The 21275-nt window shown below is 38.9% G+C and overlaps 1 protein-coding gene across 1 annotated transcript in view; it reads left to right on the top strand.

Annotated features, from left to right (window-relative positions):
- The window catches only part of LOC136858443 (uncharacterized), a 290965-nt gene extending 270286 nt beyond the window's left edge, over positions 1-20679 (top strand). The window contains exons 8-10 of the mRNA XM_067137991.2: positions 5005-5229; positions 15360-15602; positions 20551-20679. Of these exons, the coding sequence (XP_066994092.2) occupies positions 5005-5229; positions 15360-15602; positions 20551-20645 (563 nt within the window). The 3' untranslated portion in view covers positions 20646-20679. The remainder of the gene's footprint in view (positions 1-5004; positions 5230-15359; positions 15603-20550) is intronic.
- The last annotated feature ends 596 nt before the right edge of the window (positions 20680-21275 follow it).

The raw sequence follows: 21275 nt of genomic DNA, 5'->3' as shown, positions 1-21275 counted from the left end.
ATTACCAGGGATAGGGTTTTTAGGTGCGCACTTTTTTGTTAGGGTAAATTAAAACTATTCGGAAAGATATCACAGTGTGAAATTTTGTTTCTAGTTGCGAAAAAAGGCATTTTTCACGCACCTTTTTCCCTTTTTTTGGGACTTTTATCCCTTTTTGCCCCAACCATGGCCATAATCCCCTTCTCCCCAATTTTTTCTTTTAATTCCAATTTATTCTATAAGATTAATCAATATAAAATATTTCACTTTCAGTTAATGTCTCCTCAGCTTGCTGTGTACGTGCGAATAGTAAGCCTACCTCTTTCAGTAAACACCACACGGGAGTTGAAAGCTCACCTGCAACAATGGAAAATAATTGTGTGTTCGACAAAACCTCTTTTTCTCGCTTTACCGCTATAACGTAGCCCGCGACAATGCAATAGGCAATGAGTGATTCTAATCCACCAGAATCAGTAGCCTGCTGTTCATGAATGTGAGTTTGTTACTGAGAGAGACGCCATCTGTTCGCATGGAGGCGGAGGCTGGTGAGGCAGAGATATCAGCAACTGCAGCCGTGTAGTTCTGAGAATTGAGACTGGATTCTTCTCGAAGCTACTAGAAATCGCTGAGACTGCAGATCCAGCATGAATGAGAACATTCCGGTAACTGTTGCGGTGTTATAAGAGAGTGTGCACAGCAAGTGAGCGTGTGAGCGCAAGTGTGAGTTGTGTGATACTCGCATTGAGTTAGCAAGTGGACTGGTGTTAGCACTTTGTTACATTACTAAACAAGTGTACTACTGAATTTTACCATGCCAAAGGTGTCTGGTGCCCGATTTATTGCCCTGGCTCAGGAATTCAAACAAGATTTCATAGACACTGATGGAACTGTTATGCGATGTACTATTTATGATTCAAGAATTTTGTTAGATGAAAAACACCAGCGAGATCGAATCAAACAACACATTTCCAGCTCTAAGCATCAAATTAATAACACTCTTCAAACAAACAAATCGCGGCAACCTCTATTACGAAATGCGGTTCAACAGAGTTCTTCAAAAAGCAAAAATTTGATGGAATTAAACATTAATTTGTGTGCAGCTCCTACAGAAGCAGGAATTCCACTTAATACGGTGACAGTAATGTAATCAATTATGGACTTCTGCCAAGAACTCTGGCCTACTAGTATCGAGTTTTTAAACTTTTTCTTGTAGTTACGGACCAAGCTCCATACATGGTTTCACCTGTTAACCAATTGAAACCTTTCTTTCCAAAGTTGAAGCATATGGCATACTTGGTTTATGCCCTCCACAGGGTTTGTGAATCCATAAGGAACGAATACGATATCGCAAATCAATTCATCTCTACCCTGAAGAAGATTGTACTGAAAGCTCCGAGTCATGCTATTGCCTACAAAGAAACCGCTGGCCTGCCCATTCCAAATTTCCCGATCATTACTCGCTGGGGATCGTGGATTGTGTGTGCTGCTACGTTGTGCGAGAATTTTGATAAAATTAGAGAGTTTGTGCTTTCTTTGGAACCAGCCGACGCAGGTGCAATTTCCAACGCACAGCAACTTCTGTTACCGGAGAAAATACATAATTTGCTGATAGAACTATATTGTGTCCATAGTTACAAGTTATCTGACTGCAGTTATTAAACGATTAGAAGAACAAGGTATGGAAAAGGAAAAACAATGGGATATTTTTTACTTCCGTAAGGGAACAGTTCGATGGCTTTGCCAAGGACAAACTTGAGTTTAGTCTTCAGAAGATACCAGGCATTGAGGAATTCACAACATCTGTAGGGTTGCGATTTCGAGTGAATACAAGGTTTGCCCCACTGGTTTCTGTGGATGTCAAAAGAATATTTAGCATCTACACAGACATTCTATCTCCTAATAGAAACAGACTTACTTTTAAAAATGGAGAGATGCTTAATGTCTTGAAGTACAACAGCTTCATGTTTTTTTCTTCTTTTGAAGAGTGATAATTGGATGTATTTGTTTGTAATTCAATAAACTAGAATAGAGGAAAGATAAATCGTTGAATTAGTTGAATAAACCACCACTTTCTTGTCCCCTTTTTTTAAACCTTATTTGAGCACCTTTTCCCTTCTTTTTTTCATCTGAAATTTACACAAAAAATCCTAACCCTGGTTGTAACAATGTTTCTACAGGTTCCAATATTGGGTGTTTCCTTTCCCTATTTCTTTCCTATACAAAATCTCGGCAATTCATCCTCTTCTCTTTCATCTGGCGTGTCTTCTTCATCCTCTCTTCCATTTCCTGCTGAGATTCGTTTCATGGTCACAAACAGTAACTGTATCTTCCTATTGACTTCCACTTTCTTTATCCTCAAAGAATGAAATTCCATCCTCACCACTAGCCAACTACTTATGACCAAGGAATGCACTCCGCTCAGAATGATCTTAGATGCTGACATGATAGAAATTACTGATGTCATTGCAACATTTGTACAAGCCTATGGCTTAATAATAATCGCATAACATGTATATTGGTGAGAGTATGGTGCACATATAAATCCTTAGATTTGTTATAGATATCAGTGCGATATACAAGGTTCAAGGTTCCTCCAATTCAGATACGAATGCAACAATGAAGATTATAATCAAATATTATTGCTGAAAGTGTCCTTGAAAGATAGGTATTGAAAGACAGCTAGAGTAAGTGAAATAGCAACGGAATAAAGAGAAAAATACGTGAACGACACCGGTCCCACATGATATAAGTTAGATGTTGATTGCCATAGGGAACCTGAAATATTTGTCCCGAATGAGTCAATTTATAATACTAATATAAATGATCCATTATTGGACATTATAAATTTTCCAGCTAACTCATTCCTGGTTGCCAGCATTTCGCCCCAGTGTGCAAGTTGGGCTCATCAGTTGGTAAATAGCACACCCAACAAGACGCATGGCTAGTGCATACCGTGGAGGCGGCGGCAGAGTTTTCATTCCCCACCCTGAAGGGGTGGGGCGGGCCCCCTAGAGGGTAACGCCCTCTCTCTCTCTCTCTCTCTCTCTCTCTCTCTCTCTCTCTCTTTCTCTCTCTCTCTGGCCAGGAGTTTGGGTGGGATTGAGGAGATGTGATAGAAGAAGGGGATGGGAAAGGAAATGTGTAATATATAGGAGTGATGAGAAGAGGGCCTCTTGGCTAAGGGGGGGGGGATGTAGTTTTAGTAAGATCTTTATTGTCGATGAAAGATACATAGGTACAAAAACTGGTTTTGGCATATAACATACGAACATAGTCAATGATTTACAATCATTATGGTGTAGAGGGAGGATTCAAATCCTGTACAACTGAGATGGGACGAAGGAAAGGTTATGCGAGGTGGCTAGGTGTAAGGTAAAGGGCAAAGATGTGAAATAGGGAAGAGAAGTTAACCAGGAAAGTGAGTAAGAGATGGAGGGGATCAGGCATGGGCTGTGTTGGGGAAAAGAAGCTGGGTGGAGGAGGAAAAGATCGGAGGTGTGGTGGTGGTGGTGGTGGTGGTGGTGGTGGTAGGGGTGGTGCAAGAAGAGGACAAAGGTTGTAGCGGTGGGGTGTATGGAGGTGGCGTGGTGGCGGCAGTCAAATCAGCTGTTGTAGGCGTATTAGATGATTTTCCAGGTAGCTGAAATAAAAGATTTAGAGGAGTAGTTACCACTCTATGGAAGCGAGGGCGGATACACAATCCAGTATTTATGAGGTTATCACGGTCGGCTGGAGAGTTGAAATAGAGAAAGACGCAGATACTGGTACGGGTCTGTCGTAGAGCTGGGTGGCACAATGGACTCCAGTCGTGCGAAGGTCGGAGAGGATTGCTGCTTCTGAGATAGCAGGGTTGACATCCAGAACGAGGCAGGTGTACATGTTAGGGAGGCCGACTTCCAGTGTGGTGTCAGCCGATATGCTTAGGTGTGTAGGCTAGGTGCGAAATGAAAGTTGTGGCGTCACCCGGCCGAATCAAAAATAAGAGGGGATGGTACAGAGAAGTAATCAGTCCACTTTAGAGATGGCGTTGAAAAAGCCCCATGAAGGTCACTGAGTAGGCTACTTGGAGCCACTGGCAGTGCCAATGTACTATAAGAGACTTAGTCTCATTACCAAAAATTGATGCCTACCTGGCTATCAGATGATATAGATGTTGATTCCCATAGGGAACCTGAAATATTTGTCCTGAATGAGTAAATTTATAATACTAATATAAATGGTCTGTTATTGGACATTATAAATGTTCCAACTAACGCATTTCTGGTTGCCAGCGTTTCGTCCCAGTGTGCTAAGTTGGGCTCATCAGTTGGTAAATAGCACACCCACCAAGACGCATGGCTAGTGCATACCGTGGAGGGAATCAACATCTATATCATCTGATGGCCAGGCAGGGATCAGTTTTTGGTAATGAGACTAAGTCTCTCGTAGTGCATTGGCACTGCCGGTGGCTCCAAGTAGCCTACGCAGTGGCCTCCACGGTATGCACTAGCCATGCGTCTTGGTGGGTGTGCTATTTACCAACTGATGAGCCCAACTTAGCACACTAGGGCGAAACGCTGGCAACCAAGAATGAGTTAGCTGGAAAATGTATAATGTCCAACAACGGACCATTTATATTGGTATTACCTGTCGCACAGTCGCCTACTCAAAGGTAAATATTCAGAATGACATCTTTATCATAAAGTATTCTGAGGCAAATAAAAACTTAATAGAATGCAAGAGAAAATATAAATTGAACCAAAATAACTCTTAAAAATCATTGATTTATTTCTAGTCAAAAAACGGGACAGTTTGCATTCTGCTAACAATTTGCCCGAGAAACGGGACGCATTATGAAAAGAAGGACAGTTCCATTAAAAGCAGACCACCTGGTCACCCTAGTGCAGGGTTATTTCTTATGTTTAAATTGTGTGACTGTAATTTTTAGAGCTAAGAAAATTCAAAATATGACTTTTAAACCATTTGTTTATGCAAATCCGTTAATCTAACTTAAACTTCACCATACACTTCACTGCTTTCTTTCAGCTAACGCCCCCCATCTGCGTGATTGTCCGTACCTGGGGCGATACAATGTGACAAATGCCCTAGGGAGACACTCAAATGGGCCTCGTTCCTCAGGCATGTCAACAAGGGACGGTTTCCAACCATGTAGCGAGCAACCTCAATATCAGTTCCAGATCCTGGCAGTGGGATGTTCTGCTAGGGACACCATGGAGTTCCATTCCACCTGCAACTCTGAAGCTGATTCAAGTGAGTGTGAAACACTTATTGAATACTGTCAAATTATAATACCTCACTGATTCAACCATCAATTGCTGAACATTCTTATGATAATATAGGTTACTTGGTACCACTCTGTGGCTGGACCAACTCACCGACTGTTGAACTAACTAGTAGTTATATACTAGATCAGGTCTGTAATGAGTAGTTCGCTGCAAGAAAACCGGAAATATGATAAGCTTTTTTCTGCTTTTATCTGCTTTTATTTTAATTGTTTTCGCCCTCTTATACCCTACAATGTGTGTACTAAATTAGAAAATTCTACAATCAATATAGAGCGCAGATTTGTTTCCGATCAATGCATGCAGTCAATAGGATGCGTTACGTTCAGTGACTATCGAGACGAGAGTAACTTGGAACCATTTTATTTAATTTATTTTAAATATTAACCTAAATTTCCATTTGTAAAATATTAGACGAAGTACCTGGAAAATATTTAATTTAATGTTTCTTAAATATATATTATATTTTGCTCATAAAATAATACCTGAAGCAGGCATCTTGGGACCATATCATTTAATTTATTTAAAAAATTTTGACCTAAATTGTTCATGACATTCCAAGTACCTCGGAACCATTTCCTTCATTTCTCTTGAGTATGAATTACATTTTCGTTCGAAAAAATTACCTGAATTAGCTTGGGACCTTTTCATTTAATTACTTTTAAATATTACATTAAATTTGCATTTGTAAAGTACCAGTAGGTATCAATGGAATTAGGGTGGAATTTTATTTCATTTCAATCAATCAATCAATCAATCAATCAATCAATCAATCAATCAATCAATCACCGCTGATCTTCATTTAGGGTAATCACTCGGGTGGCATATTCCCTATATTCCCTATCTGTTTTTCTCCTAGCCTTTTCTTAAATTATTGCAAAGAATTTGAAAATTTATTGAACATCTCCCTTAGTAAATTATTCCAATCCCCAACTCCCCTTCTTATAAACAAATATTTGGCCCAATTTGTCCAAAATGAAGACTACGCCAAGGTCTCAATCTCATTTAGGTCTGTGACAGTATGGAAGCTGCAGAGGTATGGATAGTGCTGACATTCAGAACACAACTAGTGCATTATTTTGTCAATTTTCCAGGTTGAACCATGTTGTTCTCTGTATATTGCGTATAGTTTGCTAACATTTTGACTACATTGCAGTATTCTTTGTCAAGGCGACTGAAATACCCCTACTCGATCCGAGGTAATCAGTCTCTCAGGCAGCAATCACAGTACAAGAATGGTTCCTAACCTTGGTCTTATATATCCTAGCCTTTCTGGCTGATGTAAGCCCCTGGCTGTCTCGTGAGAATTCTGGAAAGTATGTGTCACAGCCAGGTAGTGGGGCTTGTCCGCGCCATTATGTAATTGGAGATTTCACCTGCGTGTTTATGTTGTGGTCTGAATGTCTTAATCTATGTATCACCGAGCTCGATAGCTGCAGTCGCTTAAGTGCGGCCAGTATCCAGTATTCGGGAGATAGTGAGTTCGAACCCCACTGTCGGCAGCCCTGAAGATGGTTTTCCGTGGTTTCCCATTTTCACACCAGGTAAATGCTGGGGCTGTATCTTAAGTAAGACCACGGCCGCTTCCTTCCCAGTCCTAGCCCTTTCCTGTCCCATCATCGCCATAAGGCCTATCTGTGTCAGTGTGACGTAAAGCTAACAGCAAAAAAAATCTATGCATGATAGGCATCCAAAAATGACTGATTTTATATCCTTCTTCTAAATTCATATTGTTCGAATGCTTCTTGATTTCGATAGCCTCATGGATTTTCCTTTCCAGATTCCAAGGGATAGCAGTTAGGATCTTGGTCTTGTCAAATGATATTCCGTGTCTTGTTTCGAAGCAATGCTTGGCTACTGCTGAAATATCTGTGTTTTGGTTCATGGTGTGATGGATATGTTCATTTAGGCGGGTGGAGATCAGACGTTTTGTTTCACCAACATAGCACATTCTGCAGCTACATTCAATGTGGTATACTCCAGGAGCCTGTAGTTCTATTGTGTCTTTTACTGGTGGTAGATAACGGACTACCTTCTAGTGTAGCTTATAGATAGTTTTTATGTCGTATTTGTCCAGTATCTTGCCAATCCTGTCTTTAGTGTTTTTAATGTATGGACGTATCGCTGTTTTCGGGTAGGTCAGTTCTTCTTTCTCGTTGTTTTCTATGGCGGCCTATTCTTTGTTTTCGTCTGATTTTCTAAAGACTTGTCAGATGTTATTGAGTGAGTAGCCATTTCTCCTGAGGGTTCTCGTGAGATGTTCTTTCTCTTCTTCGAGGTGTTCTGCGTCTGATATCGCTATGGCCCTGTTAACCAGTGATGTTAGAACAACCTGCTTTTGTGATAGGTGGTAATGAGAAGAGACATGCAGGTACCTGTCTTTGTGTGTGGGTTTCCTGTATACTGCGTGATTCAGAGACCCATTGACGCTGCGTTTTACTAGGACATCGAGGAGCGGTAGTTTTCCGTTTACTTCGATTTCCATGGTGAACTGAATATTTATGTGAATAGAGTTGAGATGGTCAAGAAATAGTTGCAAATTGTTGTTCCCGTGAGGCCAGATCATGAACGTGTCATCCACATAACGGAGAAAACATTTCGGTTTCGGTTTCTGGAAAGTATGTGTCACAGCCCGGTAGTGGGGTTTGCCCACACCGTTATGTAATTGGAGGTTCGACCTGCGTGTTTATGTTGTGGTCTGTATGTCTTAACATTGCCTTGTTTGCCGCTCTCTCCAGTAATAGCAAACATGTATATGGAACACTTCGAACAGAAAGCCTTAACCACATCTACCCTGAAACCACAAAAGCAGGCTGTTCTAACATCACTGGTTAACAGCACCATAGCGATATCAGATGCAGAACACCTGGAAGAAGAGAAAGAACATCTAACGAGAACCCTCAGGAGAGATGGCTACTCGCTCAATAACATCCAACGAGTCTTTAGGAAATCAGAATAAAACAAAGAAAAGCCCGCCGTAGAAGTAAACAAGGGAAAGAAGAACTGACTTACCCATAAACAGCGATATTTCCATACATTAAAAACACTAAAGACAGGATTGGCAAGATACTGGACAAATACGACATAAAAACCATCTATAAACCACACCGGAAGTTAGCGCGTTACCTGCTACCAGTAAAAGGCACAATAGAACTACAGGCTCCTGGAGTATATCATATTGAATGAGGCTGTGGAACGTGATATGTTGGTGAAACAAAACGTCTGATCTCCACCCGCCTAAAAGAAGATATCCATCACACCAAGAACCAAAACACAGATTTCAGCGGCAGCCAAGCATTCCTACAAAACAAGACATGGAATATCATTTGACAAGACCAAGATCCTAGCAGCTATCCCCTGGAATCTGGAAAGAAAAATCCGTGAGGCTATCGAAATCAAGAAATATCCGAATAATAAGAATTTAGAAGAAGGATATAAAATCCAACAATTCTTGGATGCCTATCATACATAGATTAAGACATACAGACCACAACATAAACACATGGGTCGAACCTCCAATTACATAAGAGCGCGGGCAAGCCCCACTACCTGGCTGTGACACATACTTTCCAGAATTGCTGCCTGGGAGATCGATTACCTCAGATTGAGTAGAGGTATTTCAGTCACCTTGACAAAGAATACTGCAATGTATTAGAAATGCCGGCAAACTGTACGTAATGTACAGAGAACAACAACACGATTCAACCCGGAAAATAAACTACAGTAAATAATTCTACACACCATGGAAGCTTCACCTCTAAGATACAACTAGTACGTGTCTCATTGACCTGCCCCACTCCTGGCCATTAAATAACTCATATAACTATTCACATGCTTTAAAGGATGGGCCTGATCACAATGATATCTATATATATATAAAACTAGCAAGATACCCGTGCTTCACTACGGTATTATACTGAAATGTATAATTGAATGCTTAACGTTTTATATATAATCCGCCGAAATTCGTGATCTGGCTCATTTTCTGAGAGAATCCACCAAAATTCGCGATGTGACTCGTTTTCTGAGAGATTATGGCAAAGTTCCTCCCATTTTTCAATCTTTCTTTCCAGCAATCGATTTCGTACTACCCGGGCTAGGTCCAGGTACTCCACTCAGTTAGTTGGGTCCCTAAATCTTTGCTATCTTTTCCTATAAGCATTTTTAATATGAATCAAATCCTTGTGGAGATCCGGCGTGGTGTCTTCTTGGGTGCCTTGGCGGTACTGAACCCGGGGCCGGACTGCATTCGTAGTCATTACCCATCCAGGACACGTTTCCAGCACGGTCCACACATTTTGATGACGGTCCAAAACATTATTAGGCCTATTATTATTATTATTATTATTATTATTATTATTATTATTATTATTATTATTATTATTATTATTATTATGGACTTCACAGCAAGATGGAAGACCGCTACTTGGCGGTAAATTACATCCGTTGCCATTGTCATTGCTGACAATGTGACCACCACCATTGTCCCGCGTAGGCAAGTGCACGGGGCTTCTGGCGATACGAATGACATACTTTCGTGCATTATTGACCTTACTATAGAGGTGAACAACTGCACGGAAAATCTCATTCCTATCGTTTATTTCAAATGTGTTTAAGTTTGTATGTATATGCCAGGAGAATCTACTGTAATCTAAAAACGTTCTCCAAAGGAAAAGTGGCTCTTGAAAACGAACCCAGGAAAGATTAAAAATGAGCGGTTTGTGATCAGAATAAGTACACTGAAAATCCACAGCCTGCTTCCAGTCATTCAACCGGGTCAGGAATGGAATGAATAAAGCCCCCATCTAGCGGCGAGGATAGGAATTGTGCCGGCTGCCAAAGCCTGTCGTACTCCTCTGGGGCAATGATTAATGAATGACAAATGAAATGAAATGATATTGGAGAGTGTTGCTGGAATGAATGATGACAGGGAAAACCGGAGTACCCGGAGAAAAACCTGTCCCGCCTCTACTTTGTCCAGCACAAATCTCACATGGAGTGACCGGGATTTGAACCACGGAACCCACCGGTGAGAGGCCGGCGCGCTGCCGCCTGAGCCACGGAGGCTCCTTAATAAGTACATTAAGAACAGTAAAATCAATTGGTCTCACCTCCTTTTTCACCTCACCGCCCTTAAGTTGTATACCCCACCCCATCAAAAAAAGAAGAAGAAGAAGGCGTGTTTCTTTATGTTTAAGGGAGATTTCAAATACCAATGTTCACGTCTGTTACCTTCAGTTTTGAGATATAAGTATCCCCATAAACATAATTCACCTTTTTCACTTCCTTTCAATCCCCCCCCCCCCAAGTGAATTTTCTGGCAAAAAAATACTTGTTCGTTTAATAGTAAAGGATCTTCTAAATACCAATTAGCACGACTCTAACATCTTAAGTTTTTGAGATATGTGTCCTCATGAAAAGAACTCAACTCCTTTTCACTTCGGCCCCCAAGATGATTCCCCCCCCCCCCAACAGGTTTTCCTTTGTTTTTAAAGGAGATCCAAATACCAATTTTCATGTCTGTATAAATTTTTGATTTTTATTAAATGTAAGTATCCTCATACAATTAATTCAATTAATTTTTTAATTGTTTCAAATCCCCCCCTCTTCATTGGATTTTCCGAGAATACGTGTTTTTTTACTTTTAAAGCAGATTCCAAATACCAAATTTCACGTCTGTACGCTCTTTACTTTTCAGATATGAGTATCCTAATTAAAGGAATTCAACCCAATGTTCAGTCACTTTTACCCCTCCCCGCACCCAAGTGGTTCTTCCGAAAACTAAAAATACACATTTTATTATTTGTAATAGAGATAAAATATACCATTTTTCACTTCTGTAACATGTTAAGTTTTTTAGATATAGGCCTACTGTAGAAATTCTCATTTTAAAATTTCACCCGCCTTTTTAGTTCCCCTTAAGTGGAGTTTCCAAAAACAGATGACCTATGTTTCTTTACTTTTACAGGAGATTCCAAACACCAATTTTTACGTCTGTAACATTTTACGTTTCTCAGATATACTGTAAGTCTTTCTAAAAACTAACCCCAATTTGTCACTCCTGTTTAACCCCCATTCATTGGATTTTTCAAAAACAAAAAAATACGTATTTCTTTATTTTTAAAGGAGATCCATATATCAATTTTCAGGTCTGTAATATTTTCAGTTTCTGAGATATAAATATCCTCATTAAAGGTATTCAACCCTTTTTCACCCCTCCTATTGGGATTTTCAGAAAACAAAAAAAAAATATGTTTCTTTATTTTTAACGGAGATTCTAAATATCAATTTTTCCATCTGTAAACTTTTAATGTTTTGAGATATAGATACACTCATTTTAAAAATTCACCCCCCTTTTCACTCCCCACTATTTGGATTTTCCAAAAACAAAAACGCTCTCTTTTTAAAGGAGATCCCAAATACCAAATTTCAGGTCTGTAATATCTTCAGTTTCTGAGATATAAGTATCCTCATTAAAGGCATTCAACCAATTTTTCACCCCTTTTCACTCGTCCTATTGGGATTTTCCGAAAACAAAAAATACGTGTTTCTTTATTTTTAAAAGAGATTCTAAAAACTAATTTTTACATCTGTAAACTTTAAAAGTTTTGAGATATAGATACACTCATTTTAAAATTTCACACACAACCCCCCCCCCTTTTCACCCCCTTAGCGACGGAATATCCAAAAATCCTCCCTTAGCGAGCACCTACGTTATACTATAAATGTATCCTCAAAATTTAATTTCATTATGTCCAGTAGTTTTGGCTCGGCGATGATGAATCAGTCAGTCAGTCAGTCAGTCAGTCAGGACAAGTTACTTTATATATATAGATAAGAGTTTTGTCTGTACATTGCTCAGAATTTAAAAAAGATGGTATTTCTGTATCGGTCGTGTCCATAGTAGCAATTTTAATTTTCTGTAATTTCTGTCTGTCTGTCTGTCTGTCTGTCTGTCTGTCTGTACTCTGTCTGTACACGCATCACGAGAGAGAATTTAATGAAAATTGGTATGTGGTGTCCGGGAATAAGCCGCTACAATCTAGGCTATAAATAATTTTATTCACCCTGAGAGAAATAGTAGTTTAGGGGAAGGCCTAAAATTAATTCTCAAATATTTATGTTATTAGTGGTCCTATCTTAATGAAAATCGGTATGCAAATTCGGAAAATAAGTCGTGACAATGTAGGTAGGTTATAAATAATCTTATTCACGCTGAAAGAAATGGTAGTTTAGGGGAAGGCCTAAATTTAAATTCTTAATTTTTTATGTTATTATTGGTCCTATCTTAATGAATATCAGTATGTAAATTCAGGGAATAAGTCACTACAATCTATACCATAAATAATTGTATTCATGCTGAGTGGAATGGTAGTTTAGGAGAAGGCCTAAAATTTAATTCTCAAATATTTGTGTTATTAGTGGTCCTAACGACAAATACTACATTACTAAAGTTATACAGTATTAAATTTCCAATCATTTATGTCTTATATATTTTCACCGTACCAGCTATGATAACAGAGATATTCATGAATTTGAATTTTTGTTGCTAAATCCATATCAGCGCCAACTCACGAGAAAATGGATAAACAGAATTAAATGAAAATCATTATTTAAAGTCGGGGAATAAGGAACTACAGTCTACGCTATAAATAATTTTGTAAGACGCCCTAATATCACAGATGTAATAGACAAGAAAAATGGTGAATGATTTTGTTGACCATTTCTTTGCTGTATCCATTGTATTTGGCTATATCGTGGATTAATTTTAATTCATTATTTCGATCTTCTATTGTCATTGGGATATTGAAAGCTCTATGTATCATACTATAATAGGCTGCTCTTTTATGTGTGTTAGGATGAACGGAGTCATTTTTTATGGTATTTAAAGTGTGTGTGGGTTTCCTATAGATCTTGTAAGATAAGTGAGTGTCGTGCCTGGTTATTGTCAAGTCCAAGTAATTTAGTGTATGGTTATTTTCTGTTTCTTTAGTGAATTTAATTAGACATCCGGATGCTCTAACGTAACATCTTTGTAATTTTGTCTAATGACTGTAAATTTGTGTGCTAGCTGATGATGGCCAAGAAAGGCCGAAACCGGTACTAGTGCAATAATTCATTCACAATAAATAGTATTGATCGGTGGAACATTTTTCTTGTTTATTACATTGAATCCAATCAATACAGAATATGAAACTTATAAATAATAATACTAATATCACAGAGTCAAAAGAAAACTAAATGTGAAGACCTACAATACAGAAAGCTCATAACATTGAACAATAATAACATTAAATTGACCATTGTTTGTTGTGATATGCTTGGTGACTTCTGTTGCCAGTCATGTCCGATAGATGGGATTACTGCCGTATATCGAGTATTTTATTTTAATGTGCTTTACGTCGTACTGACACAGATGGGTATTGTGGCGACGATGGGATAGGAAAGGGCTGGGAGTGGAAAGGAAGCGGCCATGGTGTTAATGATGGTACAGCCGCAGCATTTGCCTGGTGTAAAAACGGGAGACCACGGAAAACCATTTTCAGGGCTGTCGAAAGTGGTTTTCGGACCCACTACTTCCCAGATGTAAAACACAGCTGCGCGCCCCTAACCGTACGGCCAACTCGCCCAGTCGTACCAAGTATAACAGCCTCCTGAATATTGGCGGGAAGTAGCTGGGGAGTTAGATAACTTTCTTCTTAAGCATGCCATTGCTCTGGTTCATAAATTTTGTGGTTCTACTGGCTAGTAACACGCTGGTTCATCATAGCATTCGAGCTATCAATCCCTACTTTGAGGCACTGATTGGAATGAGCAGTGTGTATATTTAACAGAACAGTGGCAGAGGAGCGTTCACAGCTGTCTGCGGCTGGGTCATTCCAGCACTGGATCTTTGAACTGTAAGATCGGCATCGTAGTACAGTTCGTTAAAAGTGAGAAAAAGTGCAGCTTTTCATTTGAGCGAGTATTTTATATGATAACATTGCTTTTAATCCCTACATTCCTACTGACGTTTTTGTAATGGCCTATGTTAACTGTAGTTAGGAAAACCACAAAGACAGTCCTTCTGAGAATCCCGTAGCGAAGCACGGGTGCATCAGCTAGTGTCTAATATGAAGAAACAGAAGGTTGTTGGCAGCTGTAGAAATTTATGTTCATTTCTACCTTAATCAGTAGATGATATTTCTCATAAAATGAATATAGATTGAGAGATACTTAAATTTTTTGTAATGGTTAATAGAGAAACAAACTTGACTGTAAACTTATTTGTCTTTGGTGTGTTAGCTATTCCTTAGAAACTTGTCACTTTTAATTTTTCTAGAGGATTTACTTAGTCCAGTGTAATATTTTGTACCTTTGTACTGTCTTCTCAAGTGATAAAATTTAATAGTGCCATCATCATAATTATCATTTCCCCTTATCCAGCTCCAAATGGGATGGGGCATTTATGGTATTTCTCCACCTACCTCTCTCCTTCCACCATTCTTCTTCTGTAATTCTGTTCCATTCCAGGTTCCTTTTTCTTACATTGGTCTTGATCAAGTCCATCCTTCCTGCTCTGGATCTCCCTCTTGCACTGTTTCTCTCAAATTTAGCCTCCATCATCTGTTTCAGTATCCTTGCCTCCTCCATTCTCTTTACATATCCAAACCATCGTAGTCTATGTTCTCAATTCTGTCATTCAACTTTTCTACCCTAGTTTCCTTCTTAACATCATTTCTCACTTGGTCTATTCTTGTATTTAATATCACACTTCTTAGGAATTTCATTTCATTGGCTTGAATTTTACTCACCTCTCTTTTTTGTCAATGCCCAGGTTTCTGCTGCATAGCCAATATGGGCGTATAGTACATCTTGTACACACTTTCTTGGTACCTCCTTCTTCCACACTAGATCCCATACATTCTGGTAGAAAGCATTCACTTGTTTCACCCTAGTGTCATGTCAGCAGTAATAAAATATGTGCCTTTTCAGGAGAAATTGTCTACAGTTGTGAGATTTGAGAGATCTATGCCATTAGATTATTTGAATTCTTTCTATAATTAAACTGTTGAAAGATATTCAGTTTCTAAACAATAATTTGTATTATTCTTACAGAATATTCATGTCACGGGAGCTGGGAAGATAATGGGACAAGTTACCTGATAGCATCTCCCGTGAGTCGTAAGTCTGTAGGTGCTCGGAGATTCTGTTTCATCTACACAGACACTAGTATAGGAAGTGCTATGGGTCTGGATGAAGACAGACGGCCATCATTACAAGTAGCAAGTGTCACAGAGTCATGTCATCGCAATGTGGGACCAACAGCAGCAGCATGGACTTTCAACCTCACACCCTATGGTATGAATTATTAACAACTCTAGAAAATAAATATAAAATGAAACTAATTCTCCAGTTATACCTATTTTTTGCCATAAATATCATGTCTGATCAATAAAAATTATGATACAGATGTTGATGAAAGGAAGAGCCACATCCAGAGAGAGGAAGTCTGAATACCAGTGCTAAGCAGCAGTCATTCTGAATATCTTTTTCTCTAGTGTTTCTACAGTCAGTTTCAGTAAATACTCAAAAACTAACCAAAGCAAAGTCATCTATGTACAGACCATGAAGGCAGTTGGAGAAGTGGGAGGTAAAGGCTTACACTACTCATAACCTCAACACTAAGTGGGGTAGAGTGGATAGCTCTATACCCGGCCATCTGAGTGAACGTCAGAGTATCCACATTGTCAATGAACAGATATACTGTAATTCAAATCACAGGCAGTATATGATTATATACAAAATTGCCTTTCTATCTGTAATGTTAGGCAATAACACAGACCCAAGTGTCAGTTGCTGAAGATGGCCATTCAAAATTGGTTGAAAATGTCCCAAAGAGGTAATTTATTAACATTAAAAAATAACAGTGATGTCTGCATGAACCTTTGTTAATAAAATCCTGTCCTATCTGCTGAAATCAGAACAGCCTAAGATTTCTAACATACTGTTGATCAGGGCCTCTCGCATGCGCTTGGTGCATGCACTGTGCATGGTGCAAAAGACGACTTCACTTGGTTGACCAGAGTGCAGACCCCCCACTCCTCGATTTGGAGCAATAGCACTTATCTCTTTTTCCTCATGTCTGTCTTGCTCGCTCCCCCTGTCTCCCTCTTCCACACTTACTCCGTAGCGCTCCAAATCCGAGCTGAGTTGCGCCGAGCTTAGCCGAGTAGCCCAGAGATGAAGCATTGGTCCGAGCCAAGCCGAGCGGGACCGGTGCACAGTGCATGGAGCTCTTGCGCCTCGATTTGCACGCATGAGATTTTGGGCGTTTGAGAGGCCCTGCTGTAGATAAACACCCAGCTTAAAAATTTTCAGTGTTATTTGTTTTGATAATCTCCATGATATAATATTATAGCATTCCCATTGGTCCTGTTTTCCCCAGGACAGTCCCATTCTTTTGATAGAATGTCCCAGTGTCCCAACTTTTTCCCAAATGTCCTGTTTTTTTCTTTTGTAAGTACCATTCCTGAAAGAAGTGCATTAGGCCTATGAAATTTATTCCATTTTACAGTAAATATGCAGCACTCATGGTGGGAAATTAATAAATCTTTGATGAGATAGGTATATTATGAAGTTGGTAATTCTAATAATGATGGTCTTTTTCTTTTTTACTCCATGCTTTTGTTGGCAGTGCTACATAAACACAGAGATTGGTTGCTATTCAGTGTTACACATCATGTCAAAACATAAGTGCAGATTTAACAAAAATATTAGAAGAGAATTTCCATTCATCGAAGAATTAGCAGACAACAACATAGAATGTACATTATGCAGTGCTGAATTTTGCATTTCACACAGTGGTCGATCAGATGTAATCAGCAACGCGGAAATGAAAAGACAAAAGTGCTGTTCCAATATACATAGAGTATAAAACTGTCTTGAGTAACAGCAAAACAAGGTGGCTGTCAATTCTCCCTGCAGTCCAGAAAGTTATTGACAGTTTTCCTGTATTAAAGTCATATTTTTTATCCATTTTGACACTATTAATAATAATAACAACTATTGTATTGTCTCAGCTACCAGGTGCAGACATTTTAATAATTGGATGCCATCTGGCTGTCAGGCCCTTTCATTTTCTTGAGATAAGGCTTTTTGCAGGTGACGTTATTCTGTACAGAGTAATAAATAAGTTACAAGATTGTGAGCAACTGCAAAATGACCTGGATTATGTTGTGAGATGGACAGTAGGCAATGGTATGATGATAAATGAGGTTAAAAGTCAGGTTGTGAGTTTCACAAATGGGAAAAGTCCTCTCAGTTTTAATTACTGCATTGATGGGGTGAAAGATCCCTTAGGGGATCATTGTAAGTACCTAGGTGTTAATAGATATAAGGAAAGATCTTCATTGGGGTAATCACATAAATATGACTGTAAATAAAGGGTACAGATCTCTGCACGTGGTTATGAGGGTATTTAGGCGTAGCAGTAAGAATGTAAACGAGAGGACATATAAGTCTCTGGTAAGACCCCAACTAGAGTATGGTTCCAGTGTATGGCACCCTCACCAGGATTACTTGATTCAAGCACTGGAAAAAATCCAAAGAAAAGCAGCTCGATTTGTTCTGGGTGATTTCCGACAAAAGAGTAGCGTTACAAAAATGTTGCAAAGTTTGGGCTGGGAAGACTTGGCAGAAAGGAGACCAACTGCTCGACTAAGGGGTATGTCAATGAAGTCAAATAAATAATAAAGTGGTATGTTCCGAACTGTCAAGGGAGAGATGGCGTGGAATGACATGAGGAGACGAATAAGTTTGAGTGGTATCTTTAAAAGTAGGAAAGACCACAATATGAAGATAAAGTTGGAATTCAAGAGGACAAATTGGGGCAAATATTCATTTATAGGAGGGGCTGCCTGGCCGAGGTGGTAAAGGCATGCTCGGTTCACCTGGAAGGACGTGGGTTTGATTCCCCGTAGGGGAGTCAAAAAATTTAAGAAACGAGATTTCCACTTCCGTAGGTGCATATGGCCCTGAGGTTCACTCGGGCTACACCAAAAATGAGTACGAGGTTAATTCCTGGGGGCAAAGGCGGCTGGGCGTAGAGCTAACCACTCTACCCCACCGAGTGCTGAGGTTAAGGATAGTGGAAGCCTTTACCTTCCACCACTCCAAGGGCCTTCATGGCCTGCATGGAGGTGACTTCACTTTGCTTCTGTTCGTTTATAGGAAAGGGAGTTAGAGATTGGAATAACTTACCAAGGGAGATGTTCAATAAATTTCCAATTTCTTTGCAATCATTAAAGAAAAGGCTTGGAAAACAACAGATAGGGAACGTGCCACCTGGGCGACTGCCCTAAATGCAGATCAGTAGTGATTGATTGAGCTCATCTATTTTGACATTCTGTTTTACTCTAGGTCTACTAGCTGGCAGAGTAAACTAAATCTCTCTTGGCCTATTAATCTCAAAACTTTCTTTGAAAATCCTTTTTCAATTACTCTTGTTCCTTGCCAGCCAGTTGAAAACCTATTCTGGTACTATCAAATGTGTTGAAAAGCAAGATATGACAATTATTGAAGTGAAGAATGAAGCAAACGCATTAATAGAAAGGTTAAATTGCAGAAAGTCAGAAAAGTTCCTTGCCACTGCTGTGGAAAAAGAGTTACAGAAACTCAAAAGAGAAGGACACATAACAATTTAAAATTTTAAAGATACTGGTATGCAATAGATTTCCATTATATCTGCTTTGAATATGTTCAAGAGTAGTGTATGTAATTTCTTATATCTCTTCAGACTATGAATTGGATCAACTTCAAGGAAAAGAAGTCTCTGATGTGGAAAAACATTCAAGAAAGCTACATATTCATGAAAACGGTATCACCAAATTTCAGTATGAACGAAGAGAACTTGTTTGATGTGTTTGTATGCGTAAAAAAATTGTGAAGATAATTCTCAGCTGTGGAGTGAACTGAAGGATCAGAGTGTTGGTGACAAATGTGAAAAACTTTAGTACACAAGGTATAAAAACTAACGATCTGAAATTCCTAGTACGTTTTTGTTTGGCTCTGCCTGGATCCAATGCAGCTATTGAATGTGTCCATTAACAAATACATTGTGGACCAATGAGTAAAACACACTTAAGATTGTGAAGTCTTTAATCATTTTCAAGACTCATTGTGAAGATTTGACTTATGTTGTTTTTGATGCCCAAATATCTAATGAAAAGAAAGTTCTTGATTATAAATCATAAATATGATAAATATTCTAACGTATCGCAAACATGAACTTTAATCAGGCATATATTGGAACTCTGTTCTTCTAATCAATTATGATTCATAATGCAGTATTTGCATGGTGAATTTAATTCTATACTCATTTCTAACATGCCCTGCTCTTTTACAAAATGTCCCCATTTTCTGTACTGAAAAATGGAAATGTCCCATTTTTCAACAATAAATTATGGGAACCCTCTAATATTATTTATTATTTATTCTTATACAAGTCACGTGTATTGTCCCTCCTATGGGATTTCTAATTACCAAGCAAGTTGGCTGTGTTGATCAGACCATGTAGCTATTGGCTTGCATTTGGGATATGGTGGGTTTGAACCTTACTACTGGCAACCTTGAAGATGGTTTACCATATTTTCTCATTTTCACACCAGGAAAATGCTGAGACTGTACCATAATTAAGGTCTCAACCACTTCCTTCCCTTTCTTAGTCCTTTCCCGTTTCATCATCATCATCAAAATCCTCTCTCCATTAGTACGATGTTAAATCACTGACAAATAGAAAAAGAAGTTAATGATTAATGAACATTGGTTATTGTGGCTCATTGTATTAAAATAAATAAATATGATAACTGGATTTAAGCCACTTGTATTTTACAAGACTAAACAAAGCTGAGCTTTCCACCAAATTACATTGGCCTTCATCAAGGCATGTGAAGGTCTACTCCTGACAGTGAGCACAGAAATTCTTCAAAGAACGTAGAAATAATGACGATATTATCCACGGCCCCCTACTAACTGGACTCAGGGATGGGCACGCTGTGTTGTGGTGGTGCGGAGCTAAGTTACTCATTCACTGCCCTCTGTCAACAGTTTCTGGAGTGCATCACGCTGTGCCATGATGGTGTTATGCATGTATTTCTGGAGTAGGCCTACAGGTCACCATATCCTTTTGATTTGGAACCTGCTAGTAGAATCAAATTTCTTTCAATTTAATTGCAATAATTGAGCAGAAATATGCCCATGTACTTCTTGCGTGGAGTTCAATTGTTTCAATATGTTATGTTTGTTACAGGTCAGTGTAGTGAACTGGCATCAGGTTCAGCTTCACTATGGCTTCCTTCAGTGTTGGTGCTGGCCGCCATCTCAGCTCTGCTCAACACGAGATGATGTTAGTGGAGAGCGGGATATATCCACAACTAGCGGAACTAGAGGACAGTATGGGCTGTTCGTGAAAGCTGGAGATAACAAGTGCCTACCTTGGACCGCCACTGATGGCTGAAAGGGAGCTGATGCGTTTATTTTCTCGTCAACACATCCCCTTTACAACCACTTTCTCATTTTGGATGTAGTTTTTGAGGACCAGAATTATGAGATCTCCTACTATATTACTCTCAGTCTCTAAATATTCTTCAAGTGTCAGTTTATTCAGTGAAAAACATAGCCATAGCCATACAAATTATGACAGTATACATGATAGGAACATCAAATAAAATCAATGATAGTAACACACACACATATATATGTCAACTTCTCAAGAGCATTCTTGTCTCTTTCATGTCTTTACCAGGTACCCATCATATGTTGTATGTGAGGAAAATCTTCTATGTTAATTAATCAAACTCCTGGATGGCAGAAATTTTCAGTACAAGATGTGATTAAACTACAGTACTTGATCTTCCATAAAAATCTTAGCCTTGTGACATTTATATCAGAAGAAACTTATTCTGCTGATATATTATTATTATTATTATTATTATTATTATTATTATTATTATTATTATTATTATTATTATTATT

Source organism: Anabrus simplex, chromosome 1, assembly GCF_040414725.1.
Source record: "Anabrus simplex isolate iqAnaSimp1 chromosome 1, ASM4041472v1, whole genome shotgun sequence".
Lineage (NCBI taxonomy): Eukaryota > Metazoa > Arthropoda > Insecta > Orthoptera > Tettigoniidae > Anabrus > Anabrus simplex.
Note: the sequence above shows the minus strand (reverse complement) of the source record. Positions and strands in the feature narration are given on the sequence as shown.